This window comes from Cladophialophora bantiana, assembly GCF_000835475.1.
Source record: "Cladophialophora bantiana CBS 173.52 unplaced genomic scaffold supercont1.14, whole genome shotgun sequence".
Lineage (NCBI taxonomy): Eukaryota > Fungi > Ascomycota > Eurotiomycetes > Chaetothyriales > Herpotrichiellaceae > Cladophialophora > Cladophialophora bantiana.
This window is the reverse complement of record NW_015971588.1, coordinates 588462-601673: the sequence shown is the minus strand read 5'-3', so window position 1 is coordinate 601673 and position 13212 is coordinate 588462. Positions and strand designations below refer to the sequence as shown.

Here is a 13212-nt window from a genome sequence, read left to right as displayed (position 1 = left end):
CGACCGACCCATTGAAGAACATCACGATTGAGCCCGTTTCGTTTCCTCTAATACTCATCGCTCGTTGCCTAGATCGGGACCATATCGACTCCACAAGAACAGGGACATTGCCAGCTGTTGGCCTGGTGGAATTTTCCTGCACGAGACTGGGTCTAGCCTTCCGACCAAAGATTGCCACACAAATCCTTCTGATGCCCAGCGACCCGAAGCAACAAGTAAGCACTTTCTACGACCAAGGTCCACATTATTCTCCCGCTTGTTCCTGTCAGGCTTCAACCACCTTCCTTCAACCAGAACTGATCTTCCTGGCCGCCGCCGGTGTCTGCCATCTGGTTCCATTGAGGCATATGCTTACATACTGCATCTGTACCGAATCAACGCCTTCCGAAGTCTGGACTCTCTCCTCGGTTACCACAGTGCTCAAACTATTGTCACCGTAGGAGTTGGGCCATGAAGGCAGGGGCGGCAAGCGGCGTGCAACTGATCGACCAGCGACCTGTCTAACCCACCCGGGTTACCTCTGTGTTTTCCAAATGTCGTGCTTGGAGGAGGATCGCGGTCGGATGCGCTGAATTGTCTGATTCTGATATTATTGGTTTGGCTGAAGCCTTCCCCCCGATCATATTGTATTGGTCTGGCCTGGGCTGTGTGGTACCAACTCCTACGGGAATACAGAGCGCTGCAATATCATCATCCCTCCAATTCTAGGAAAATGGATGACCTCCGGCGCACCAACTCCAATGACACTCACTCAGCATCACCTAGCGCGACCCTTCGCTCGTCTCTTGCTACGACAACCGGCTCCGGCAAAATCTCCCTACCATACACAACCGACCCGCCCTCTCCAGCGAACCCGCCACAACAGAAGGTATGGCTCATATTCGGCGCAACAGGACATATGGGCCGCTCTGTGACCAAAGCCGCCCTTGGCCACAACGACATTGTCGCTGCCGTGGGCCAGTCCTTCGTAGATGACCTAATGAGTGTAAGGAAATGGCATGATATCCCCGAACGGTACCTTGGACTGTTGTGTGACGTACGCATACGCTCTAGTGTGGCCTCGGTCATCGACCAAACGATGAAAAAGTTCGGCAGAGTGGACATCATCGCCAACTGTTCGGGGTACGGCGTGATTGGTGCCTGTGAGGACCAGGACGAACATGAAATTCGGAACCAATTCGAAACGAATTTTATGGGCACCTTGAACATCATCCAACTGTCTTTGCCCTATTTTCGCAGACGGCAGGACGGAAGATATTTGATATTCAGCTCCACGAGTGGCGCGCTCGGCGTTCCTGGCCTCGGTCCATACTGTGCTACGAAGTATGCTGTGGAAGGACTAGTTGAAAGCATGCTATATGAGGTCGATCCGTTCAACATCAAACTCACTCTCGTTGAACCGAGCCACTTGCGTCGCGACGACATCGATATCTTTCCCCCTCCACAACAAGATCCTCCCAGGGCAATAACAACGACAACCGACGGGGGAGGGCAGCAGCAGCAGCAGCAGCAGCAACAACAGCAACAAAACCAAACGCAAAACAAACTCGCCCTCTTCGGCCATTTCAAAGTGGCGCGCCCTTCTTCGCCGTACGCCACGAAAGACGCGCCTGCCGCCCACGCCCAGCGGACCCTGCAATGGATGGGCGCCAACCAGCCGACCTCAGTGGTCAAGGCCGCTGAACTGGTCTGGCAGCTCGGCCACTGCCGGTATCCGCCGCTGCGCCTCCTGCTGGGAACTTTCGCGATAGAGAGCATCCGCGACCGGCTGAAGAGCGTCATCGAGGAGATCGAGGACTGGAAGCATCTGAGTTTCCCCCCACTCGAGGGCTTTGAGGAGAAAGAGGACGGCGACGAGAAAGACGAAGGAGAGGGAGAAGGAGATGGCGATGGCGATGGAGATGGTGACGGCGACTGTGAAGAGCGTGACGAACGTGACGAACGTGACGAACGTGACGAACACGACGGACATGATGATCATGGCAGAGCTGAAGGAGATATCGAACGAATGCGCGACGACGATCATCCTGAAAGGGTCAAAAAGAGGTCTAGTCGGAACGACGATCCGGCTGTAGAGAACCTGGAGGGGCAAGGAGGACGAAGAAAAGCAGACGAAGAAGGGGCACGGGCAGGAGGAGGACGGGTTCAGATAAAGTTGGAGAGTGAGATGGACACTGACGATTGAGAAGAGCCGGCACCAAGACGGAAAAAGAGAAGACGGATAAGACCAAGGCCAAAATCGACGGCATCCCTCTGGTCCTTTTTTTCGTCCTCTCGATTGTCAAATCTTTCCAGCTTCGAGTTCAAGGTGTTTTTCTTCAATTCGACACTACCTGAAAACTACAGGTCAGCTCAAAGCTTTCCGCCAACGAGGCACAAGTCACATGATATCCTCTAGGCCACTCTCCTGTCAACTCTCAGCCATCGTCTCAAGGCCAGTTGTATCTCAATCATCGCCTTGCACAAACAACTCGCTGCCTGGCAGTATACGGCACCAGCATACTGATCGCTCACGGGCCCTGCGGGTTGAAGCGATACCTCGACACATATCACCAGGAGTGGATGGATAGATACGGACCCTTTCTCTGCCCTCTGTGCCCAGTTTGCAACCGATGGTGAGCCGCCACTAAGCCTGCTCGGCTCCACTACAGGGTTTCCAACAGTCATTCCGAGTGCTCATTTAGCCCTTTGGCTAAACACACGCATCCGACGTCGGCCAACCGCTTGAGAAGTTCGCTGTCGTGAATTGCAATATTCGTATGCTTACAGGATGGGCCTGCTCGGTGAAGCCCAAGCAGATAACCCACAAACTCTAGCCTCAGTCTTTGTCGAATGAGGTCGGACGCGGGAGGGTCGCAAGCTCAAAGCCGTCGATGGGCTTGAATCGGGATATCGATATGATACAATGTCTTTGAAAAAGAATATTCCTCACCCTCAGCACTTGATCAATGCATCAGAGGGTGATACGCATATGATCATTCGCGCCAAACGCCTTCCCACAATTCGGGCACTTCCTCGCCCTCGATGTCAGCCGCTCAGCCACACACTCATTGCAGAACGTATGCCCGCATGTCTTGATCACGGTATTCTTCAGATTCCGCTTGCAGATATTACAGTAGGCAAACTGCCTCAATATCTCATATTGTTCGGACTGTCCCGACTTGGATTTCCATGTCTCGAGATTTCTGCGTGTGTCTTTGAGCGAGGACCTAAGCTCTTCCACTTCGACTTCGGCTGCACGGCAGGCGCTAGAAGCGGAGGCGAGTTTGACGTCTTTGGCGGTTGCCTGGGTCTTCAGCTCCGTTATTTGGGCGTTTAATCTGGATATTTCAAGTCCTTGCGTGATGTTTTGTTGTTGGACGGTTCGGTGTTCGTTGATCTTGTGTGCTAGGGCATCTTTAAGTTCGGATAGCTGCTTGTCCGCTGTCGCCAACAAGGCTCGCGTAGAGGCTTCGGCTTCTTTCAACGAGGCAATTGCCTCTGCGGATTTGGCGTTTTGTAGCCGCAACGTTCTAATTTCACCGGCCTGGGTTTCCTTACTTTTCATCGCGGCGAAGAATTTTTGATCGGCTTTGGTCTTGTCCATTGACAGCTTTAGCACTTTCTCTTCCATGGAGGCAAACTCGGAAACTTTTTGACTGGCGATCTTTGAGGTCTTTTGGAATGCTGTCGACATGGACGCGAGTTCCCCATTCAGGAGATTATACTTCTTTTCGAGTTCAAGGTATCTGGCCCGCAGATCTTCCAGACCCAAAGCATCCAACTCCGCGTTGTCCATCACCATCTCGCCTGACTGAAGTGTGAGCCGCTCGTTTTCGGATTCAAGCGCCCGGATACGGTCCTCTTGTGCCGAAGCCAATTCCGTTATCTTTTTCACGGCGTCTTGGTTCTGATCCAGAGAAGCTTGCTTAACAGCCTGATCTGCCAATAATTCATCTCTGCTGTGTCGAATCCTTGCCAGATTGGCCTCTGCTGCCGCCAACAGAGACTCCTTCTCTGCTATAGCCACTCGTTCTTCGTTTTCCAGCTGAAGTTGGTATGTCGTCCTTTCGGACCGCAATTTCGAGGCTTCTTCCTTGAGTTCGGTATTGGCGGCTTCCAGATTATTAAATTTCTTGATCATATCCTCGAGCTGCGATTTCAATTGCTTGAATAACTCGGTTTTTGCAAAGTCGTCGTCCGTCAAAGTTGCCGATTTTGTTTGAACCTCCGTTAACTGTGCGGTCAACTTGGCATTTTCCTCCTCCAACCTGTCCAATTGCTCTTTTTGCTTTTCCAGGGCCGCAACCGTCTTGTTCAATTCCTTTTCTAATTCGGCTAGCTCTTCTGAATTGTCCGTTGCACCATTGAGCGTGCTCTCTTCTCTCTTGACCGGGCCGCTCTCCTCCGCTGAGGGCTTGGTTGCACCTAGTAAAGCCTGTTTTTCGAGTTTGGCGACCGTTACACTCTTCGCCCTGTCAATCTTGCGTTCGGCCGTCATATATCTGAGCGAGGCATTTTCTAGCTGGTGATCCAGATCATCTTTCTCCATCTGCAATCGCTGTAGTTCGACCCTTTGACTCTTTTCTCTCGCCGTCAACTTATTGATTTGTGATTGCAATGTCGCTACATCAGGCGATGACGACTTTTGGAGAGCGGCCAATTTTGAAATTACAACTTTGATCTGTTCCTTGCGGCTGCGTAGATGTTCTTCGAATTGTTCCAGATCCGAGAAAAGCAGCGCAGACGACGAGGACTCAGCGTCCATGTCCACGTCGTTATCACCTTCGCCGCCGACTTTGAGTTCGTCGATGACTTGTTGGAACCATGAATCAATCGTTAGGACATGCTCATCGTGATATCGGGCCTTCTTCCGCATCTCTTTCAATTGAGCCTCTAGAGAGTTTTTCTCCCGCTTATATTCCTGCATCTGTCGGAATATCGCATCTTTCTGGAACCTCTGTCCACACAAACGCGGTGTTAGCTTGAGTTCGGAAACACAGGGCGCGAGATAAAGGCTAGGCTTACCTCTAGATCATCTTTCCAAGGCATGTCATCGTCCTTGTGAGATTTGGATGCGCCATTTGCAGAAGTGGCCTGCTTCTTCAGCGGAGGAGCGGATTCGACGGAATCGTAAGGCGAAGGTCTTTTACGCTCTTCCATCTTGACTAGGCTCTGTTGGGAGAGGGAAAGGGGGAGAGATTCGACGGCCGTCATCAGTCCTGCTGCACTAAGGGGCTCTGCTTCTCGGCAGTGAATATCCTTGAAGGAGGCCCGCGTTGGCAGCAAAAGTGAGTGACGCCGCGAGAGGAGGTCGTGGATGAAGTCTCTGGTAGATAAGTTTGTTGACGGAAAGAAAGCGCAGAGGCGAGGACGAAAAGAAGAACGAAGATGTCGAGCCGCTGCGGACACGGCAGACGAATACGGTTAGCGGTGGTCGTGTCTTGGCGCTATAACCAGAGCCTTAAAACCTGCTCGCCACCTCACTTTGGGGATCACCCCCATCGTGCCGCTTTTACACCGCTTGCCCGCGACTCACCCTCCTCCACCTTCTACCTTGACGTCTCTCTTACCTGGACGGTTCTATATCTCACGCCATGAGGAAGTCCAGGCGGGTGTTCATCAATGAGGACGATGAGCCTTTTGTCCTCGACCGTAAGGGACGAATTGAGCCTCCTCAAACCTCGCCTTTCGCGAAAGAGCTTGATATATGTCTTGTCTTCCTGGACGAGGCTCGCACGAGAGGTACGGACTTAAAGCTGCCAGATTATTACAAGGCAGTAGGTGACTCCAGGAGGGTGCAGAGCGCTTCTTGCGCGTCATTACCTTCTGCTGCTTCTTCTGTCAGTCGCTGGCCCTCTGACCTTCCCGGACAGTTCGCTAGGTCCTCCGCTCGGACATAGATGTGGGATGAGTTTCCCATCGCAATGAACGACAAAGGATGCCTCGTCAAGATCGCAGTCGAAATGCGCCACGTTCCAGCTTGGGACAATTTCCATGAAATCATCGAGGTAAATTATTTCCGGAGTCTGTTTTATTTGGAGGCCTCTCCTTTCAAGGTTGAAGACAAGTTCATCATTCCTGGGGGCTAAGCCTGAATATCTTCCAGAAATATACCCCAGCCTCACTTTTGAAACCAAGTCAATGTACACGCGCGGCACCAATTACTAGGACAAAGGCTTTAGATGCCTCCCGCAGCTCCACGCCCGCGTTCTGCTTCCACAGAGGTAGGACGGCATTCAGGGCTGGATGGACATTCTCGTGCGCTTCATTTCTATGTCGAGCAAATGTGTGGGTGCGGGACGATGTGATGCTGCTACACCCAGACGCACTGCGATGGCCTAACATGCCATCGGCTGCGACATCGATTAGCAACGAAACGCTGAGAGGGGGTTCGTAGAATGGGTCTTGGATCGAGTCACTGAGAGCCCACTGTCTACCTCGGTTGCCTAGAAGTTGAGACCCGCTAGCATAATGACAAGGACCGTGACCGTGCACAAGCCGTGCCCAAACGACAGGTGCATGGTGCTAAGGACCCTTGATTTAAGCGTCTCCTAAGTTGAAATCCTCACACGAATTTTGCTCCTCCATCCGCAATTTAACAACATCTCTCACTCCTACTCTGAAAGGATAGAGGGCTGGAGGCATTTGGGAATGTGCAGCTCTTCAATCCCTTCCCAGCTACGTTATGCGCTTCACTAGTCAAGTTAGGCATTTCACCTTTTCCTTGGTGTTAGTATTATCAGAGCCAAATAAACTCAAATACCTGTAGGCTAAGATCCGACGTTTATCGCTGTCTCCATCAGTTCACTAGGTGTTTGAAACGAACGATGCCCAGCGCTTGGCGGGTGTTGTCTGGACTATGGTTAACAAGGAAACGTCCTCGCTGCCACATATTCGCTTTTATCTTCAGAGCAAATGAAGTGGACATGAGCATTATGACCATGGCTGATGCCCAAGAGCCACTAGAACAAACAGAAGTTGAGGACCTCAGGAAAATGCTGCTCAGGCGACGAGACAGCCCCCCACCTAACGATTCTGAGCTTGAATTATTTAAATATGATGCTGAGCGGCATGGCTTTGTGGATGCGTTGAATTTGCCCGACTTTTCGCACATAAAGGAGGAAGAGGCATGTTGCGACGACACCGATCAGGAACAGGAGCATGAGGAGGAGAGCAACAACTGCCTTTCGATTCGCTAACAGCGACGATTTTAGACGAGTAGAAAATAGTGCTGCTCGAGTTGAAACTCGTCGTGGAAGAAGGACCTGACTGAACGAGGTATTCGCGCCACCGAATCCATTCTCCGGTAGGGTGGTTACGAGGGACGCGTTTTGACGTAGCAGAATCCCGTTCTCAAGGGAGGATTGGGATATTTGTGGGGAGGCTCTACAGCGCGCAATACGCCAGAAGGAGTATCGACGTTGTAAGTCCTACTACGCGTTTATCTTCCGCCTCAATTAACGAGTTCTTGAGTTGCCTGCGCTAGAGAAATACTTCGACTACGTCCACAACCTTAAGACCGGCACAGCGTATGCTTTTCTGATGAATGTGCTTTGGGTCTGGTCCTCAAGGCCGGGTTTATTATACAAAGCGTCCGTGTGAGAGAATTTGCCCTAGCTGCGTTCACAAACCAGACAAGTCCCTCGCTATATAGAGAGAAACTGTCGGTTTGAAATCCTCAGTGGTCGCTGGAAATGCAGTCCACGCCAGAACAAACCGAATACCGATGGAAAGAAATGGTTTTTCGACAATTGCGCACATGTTGCCTGCTTTCGTTGCTTGGCCTGTTACGACTCGCCCTGTGCTGGCTAAAGCCGACCGTAATCACTTTCAGAAATTGGGATGGTTCATTTCAGGTAAAAACAACAGCACGGAGGAAATTCAGTGAGATTGTGGGACGACGCAACGGGAAGGCTACCGCGGAGGGTCGACGGACCCGAAACCGTGTTAAACAGTGGTCACATTGATCTGGTCAAGCTCCTGGTTGAAGAAGGGGGAGAAGTGAAAGCACAGATTGAGCGTGGAGAGTCTGGCCGGCAAATTGTCGCTGTTTCGGTCACGGTTTTGGTCCAGCGCTTAAGACTTTGTCACTGGCATGCTCGGTTGATCGTCCCAGGGTCAGACGGGCCGGGTTGCAACCAACAGCAGGCAGTTGCTAAAGTGGTCCAGGCATCCAAAATGACACGGCAGGCAAAATGCCCCATATTATAATGTTCAATGCGCTTCAGCACCGATCGGGCGTCAGGGCGGACCAAAACTTCGTGGGCAAAGATGGTGCCAGTTGAGATTCGGATGGCAGACATCTGCGTCACACCAGGACGTGCTCTTTCTCCGAGCATGGGAAGAATCGACACCATCACCAAATGAGTTTTCGCCGTGCGATCTCGTCGACGTATCGACTGTCGTTCGCAGGCACGGACATGGGTGTGGGCGAGCGCTTCGCTCTAAAAGGAGTCCAGCAACATTGGATCGGTTCCCATGTGACAAAGATCGATTCTCACTTCATCAAACTAGCCGCCAGATCAGCAGCGCACATGCAACCACAGAGGCCAAGTGATACCATGACTATTTGATCAGGACGAAATCGTCGTGGATGGCGTTGACATGGACGGTTCAAGAATGGCTTTCGTCACACAGGCCAAATGTCTCCATAAGCAGGAAAGGAATGTTGAAATTTGAGATAGAGAGATATCTCTAAGGATAAACAAATGCTATCAACCACCTGGATAATCCGTAGTGTGACAGTTGCTCCCGAATCAAGCGAATATAAATCACTTTGCTCCTAATTTATAAGATCGGGTGTCAATTTCCGGCGGAGATGCGTCGCCTTATTCCACAAGCACTGTTCGAAGGCACCGAAGTCCTGTCTCCAGTAAAGTCCAGCCCAAAAGAACACCTGTAAATTTGGGAGAGTCGACAAGTCGAACCCATTGAAACCTTCCACTAGGTCTTTGCAGGAGGAATTCGTAAAAAGGGCGAGAGGGACTCTAACAACCTCTGGTGCTCAGCGACGTACCATGTCATCCTAACTATGTTTAGGGAAATGTATGTAGCCCGACTTCAGCTGTTGTGAATAAGGACCCGGGCGACGAGATGAAGAGTGAGATCAGAGTTTCCCATACTTGAGGGGTCTTGATGTATTCTCTTAGAACAACCCGCGAGGCAGGCCTGCCCCATCACAATCACCTTATCGATAAACTTTATATAAGAATCCTCATTCTCTGTCATTACGTCTGTACTCAGAGGTTGACCATGATGGCAGCAGTACTCAATCACATCACATAATTTTCGATTCATTGTAAGTTCTTTGACAAGTGAGAGACTAAACCTGCGTTCGAGTTCGCCTTGCTTCCATGAAAACATTCTTCAGCCAAGGTTCTTGGGTTGAGTCCCTGTTCGCAACGAATGACAACACTCTCGTACAGCAATAGGGTTGATTCCACGTATAGTTGTCTAGATACCTCACAGAAGAGACTGGAAATTCTTCCTAGAGACCTAGGATGGATGAGCTTAGCTAATTGGAACTAAAACCGCAAAGCGTACTTTTCGTGTGATGGATGCGAAGATCCCCGAGGGCAATCTAGTTAGCCTAATTCAGTGCTTAGTATTTATGAATTTTAGAATTCAAGGTCTAAAATGATGGCTGCAGAAAATAATAGGACCAGAAGGACATGTTTTGGAACATAGATCGCAGGAAGACGGGAGGTACAGGTGTTGTGCAGACTTGAGATGTCGGTTCCAATTAATCGTTCTATCATAAAAAGTAATTCTAAGTCTGGACGCAAACGCCCAGGTAGGAGCTTCTTTGCGAACTAAAAAGGTAAAATGCTGTAGAAAGACTATTCTGGGTGGGCAGAGGAGCTAAGGCAGCAAATCGTCTACAGTGCCGTAAGTCGAATTGGAATGAAAGCAGCATTATCAAGGTCGTGGAAGGGAACGATCTCGCGCCACTCAAAGCCCCTTTAGTCCACAATTTCACCGTCGATGTCGAATTCGAAGGATCGCTTCTCTCTCTATCCCTTGGGCCGACCCCATCCGTAACCGTTCCTTTCGTGGTCGCTCTCTTCTATGTCGGCCCTGTCGTCGTCGCTAGATGGATCAGGTGCGTGAGGCTTTGTAGCTGTCGCTGTATGTGTAGGTGAAGGTAATGGATTGCTTGTTTGCTCCCAGCTAGTTTCCACGGGGCTGCTGGCAGAAGGATTTGTGGCGGTGAGCGTCACAGTGTTGAACGAGAGGTTGAGTTGTGGACCTATCTGGTTGATTGTGTCCTGTTCCCCCTGGCTACTCAGAGAGACTCTGCCTGTTTATATATACATTGGCCCGTAACCACAAGAGCATTCTTGAAACCTCCTACTCCGTCGCCATCCTGTTACAGAACTGCAGTAACAACGAGGTTGAGGCAGTTTGCGCAGATGGTGAAGCGCCTAGCGTCTCAGATGGTTTGCCCCAGTGGTGCTCTCGCGACCCTGTCAACAGAGGACTAGGACGCTGAGCAGCGACCTGGACAGGCCGAAGTGACGAGGCTGAGCCGAAGATGAGCCAGGTCACCTGAACCCTAAGTAAAGCGGCAAGACCATGCCGCTAAAACCGGTGCCAAGACATGAGTGTTGATTCGCCACCGGTCACCAGGGCTGGCTGGTCCATTCATATGTCATTGATATATCACCTCGGCCTTCATTCTTGAAATGTCCAGACTGCCTTTTGCCTACACTGCTTTTATGGGAAGTAGTAGTCGGAGGTTGAAGAGTGTTGCTGGACTAAACAGAGATAAAGATGTGTGGCCACGAATGAGACCTGTGTATATCCGATAGCAGACGAAGTGCGTTGCGTTTATCATGTCGACATTCAGTTCAGTCGTTCGAAAGCCAGGGCAGAAGATAGTCCCCAAGGGCCCAAGGAGGAATGTCCAAAGAAATGCTCTTCGACATGCTGCTCCACCGTCGTTGACGCCAGAGAGTCAAACTGTGAGTCCTGCTGTTGAACCCGCTGACGAGCCAGTTCAGAGCCAGGAACCAGAGTCGCAGTTAGAAACAGTGCAGATAGTCCAGGTGTCCAACGAAATACATTCTATTGCTCCTTCAATAGAGACAGCAGGAGAAGCCCTCGACACCCCCCACCCAAACGAAGAAGCAGCGACCGAGAGAGCCCTTTCAACCTCCGTGGAAATTATTTTCCCGAGTCGCACAGGTCGCGCGATTGAAATCATTCACCCGGCTGGCGCAAGCGAGAGTCGCCCCGAACAAGGTGCCATCCCCGCGATTTCGGTTTCGACTCCCTCTATTCTCCAGAAACGAAATGCTACCTATGACCCGACCCCAGAGGAATCAGAAGACTCGACACAAGAAAGGGAAAATCCAGATGCTTCGAGGAAGCGGCAGAAGACTTCTCACACGGTTGAGGACCTTACTGAGTCAGAACCACATACTCCTCCGCAACCTGATTCCATACCCTCAATACTAAGGACCGGCCCACGGGCTAGGCGGAGCGAATCGCGTACGTCGGACGCGTTATTACAAGATGCGACAACCCAAGCAGCGGCAGTATCAGAACTTGCAAACTCCATTGAGAACAGAGCAAGATCACTCCAACCGAGCTCAGCGCGTCGATCAGCGTCACAGACAACAGAATCAGGAGAGGCTGTGGCCGAAGATACTGCGCAACCAAAAGCGCAACGGAAAAAGAGAAAGTCCAAATCGAGAAGAATACAAGAGCCAGCTCAACAAGTCGTTGAAGATGCTGTTAACGGGAGCACAGATGAACCAAATCGTCGTCGTTCTCGCCTTGCTACTCCTGAGAATGCCGAAGAGCTAGAAATCGACCCACAGGAGGTGTCGATGGCCGAGCTCGTCAAGGATAACAAGATTGGCAGAAAGTCAGAAACAGAGAAACGAATGCAAGAGAATTGGCCGGATATCCAAAAGCGACGCAAAGAGGAAATTGAGAAGCGACGCGAAGCTGCCCGTGGGAAGAATAGGACTAACGAGGAAGAACACCACGAAGCGGAGGAAGCGGCCGTACCCACCCAGATCATTGTTGACGGACAAATTGTGGTGGCAAACGAGTCTCGCACGGTCACATTCGGTGCAGGCCTCGAAGAGGCTGTTAATCAAGACGCGAGCGAAGCGCGTGAGGATGACCGGATCTACAAATATGTCACTTCGGGCTCACTAGGAAAAAATGCGGGTCGAGGACGCCCGATCCGTTGGGACGAAGACCAGACGAACCTCTTCTACAAGGGCCTGCGGATGTTTGGCACAGATTTCAGCATGGTCGCGAATCTTTTTCCAGAAAGCATTGATCGGGGCGTGATTAAAAAGAAATATTTGGTCGAGCTACGAGTGGATCCGGAGAGGGTAGAAAAATGTGTGGCAGCTAAAGAAACTGTGAGTTTAGAAGACTACGCGGCAATGGCGAATCAGGAGTTTGAGGATCCAGAAACGGTCATGAAGGAGTTGGAAGAAGAAGAGCGAAGATTGAGGGAGGAGGATGCGAAGAGAAGAGCAGACCAGGGATTTGTTGATCATCTTGCAGGGGCGGATGTACCCTTGCCAACTACGGAACGCGATGAACCATATATCGATGAGAGCGAAACTGCAAGTCAAGGCGAGCCGGCCACCACAGACAAACATTCTGCTCCGCCAGAATCGGTAGGACAGAGAACTCAAGCACCAAGTATAGGTCGAAGAGAACGTATCCCAGTTTTGGCGCAGAAGGTTATCCACACGGCAATGAACCCCACGAAGAAACAGCAACGTCAGACGAAGGGCACTGCTGGAGCTGGCCATGGCGGAAGACACGCAAAGAAGGGGAGGAGGGCGGTCGAAGGCGTCGAGGAGAGAATTGGGCCGATTTACGAGGTTGATCGGTGATTGCTAGTATGGCGGCTTCGATCATCTCTGTCATTCTAGTTGTGGACTTCGGTTGCGACTTGCATCATGCTGTTGGTAACCTTTTGTAAGACCTTTGCATTGCATAAAAGCAACTGGGGCAGCAGATGCCGTTTGTTTCGGCAAATACAATGCCCTTTTTCGTTTCTCAGTTTGACGCTCTTTGTTGTGAGAAGTTACCGACCCGTCTTGGTGTGGAGGGCTTGAGATTGCCGGCTCTTGCGAGCACCTGGTTCTCCCAACATTGTCATATCTCGCACCCATCTTGCACGAAAAGAGATTCCATTTCACATCTCCAATAGCTGAACGGGATTTCTTTCCTTCCGTCTCAACTGGCCTTCTT

At 51.0% G+C, this 13212-nt stretch overlaps 4 protein-coding genes across 4 annotated transcripts; 3 read left to right on the top strand and 1 right to left on the bottom strand.

The window, feature by feature from the left end:
• Positions 1-712: 712 nt before the first annotated feature.
• Positions 713-2185, top strand: Z519_09013 (uncharacterized protein; the record flags this gene model as incomplete). The annotated part of the gene is made up of 1 exon (XM_016766739.1): positions 713-2185. One exon carries the CDS (start codon positions 713-715, stop codon positions 2183-2185), a length of 1473 nt encoding a protein of 490 aa, XP_016617037.1.
• A 768-nt stretch (positions 2186-2953) lies between these two features.
• Z519_09012 (uncharacterized protein) lies at positions 2954-5142 on the bottom strand (the record flags this gene model as incomplete). The annotated part of the gene is made up of 2 exons (XM_016766738.1): positions 2954-4939; positions 5008-5142. The coding sequence occupies 2 exons, from the start codon at positions 5140-5142 to the stop codon at positions 2954-2956; spliced, it is 2121 nt and encodes a 706-aa protein (XP_016617036.1).
• A 1781-nt stretch (positions 5143-6923) lies between these two features.
• Z519_09011 (uncharacterized protein) lies at positions 6924-7181 on the top strand (the record flags this gene model as incomplete). Its single annotated transcript, XM_016766737.1, has 1 exon — positions 6924-7181. One exon carries the CDS (start codon positions 6924-6926, stop codon positions 7179-7181), a length of 258 nt encoding a protein of 85 aa, XP_016617035.1.
• Positions 7182-10817: 3636 nt separating this feature from the next.
• Positions 10818-12851, top strand: Z519_09010 (uncharacterized protein; the record flags this gene model as incomplete). Its single annotated transcript, XM_016766736.1, has 1 exon — positions 10818-12851. One exon carries the CDS (start codon positions 10818-10820, stop codon positions 12849-12851), a length of 2034 nt encoding a protein of 677 aa, XP_016617034.1.
• Between the last annotated feature and the right edge of the window lie 361 nt (positions 12852-13212).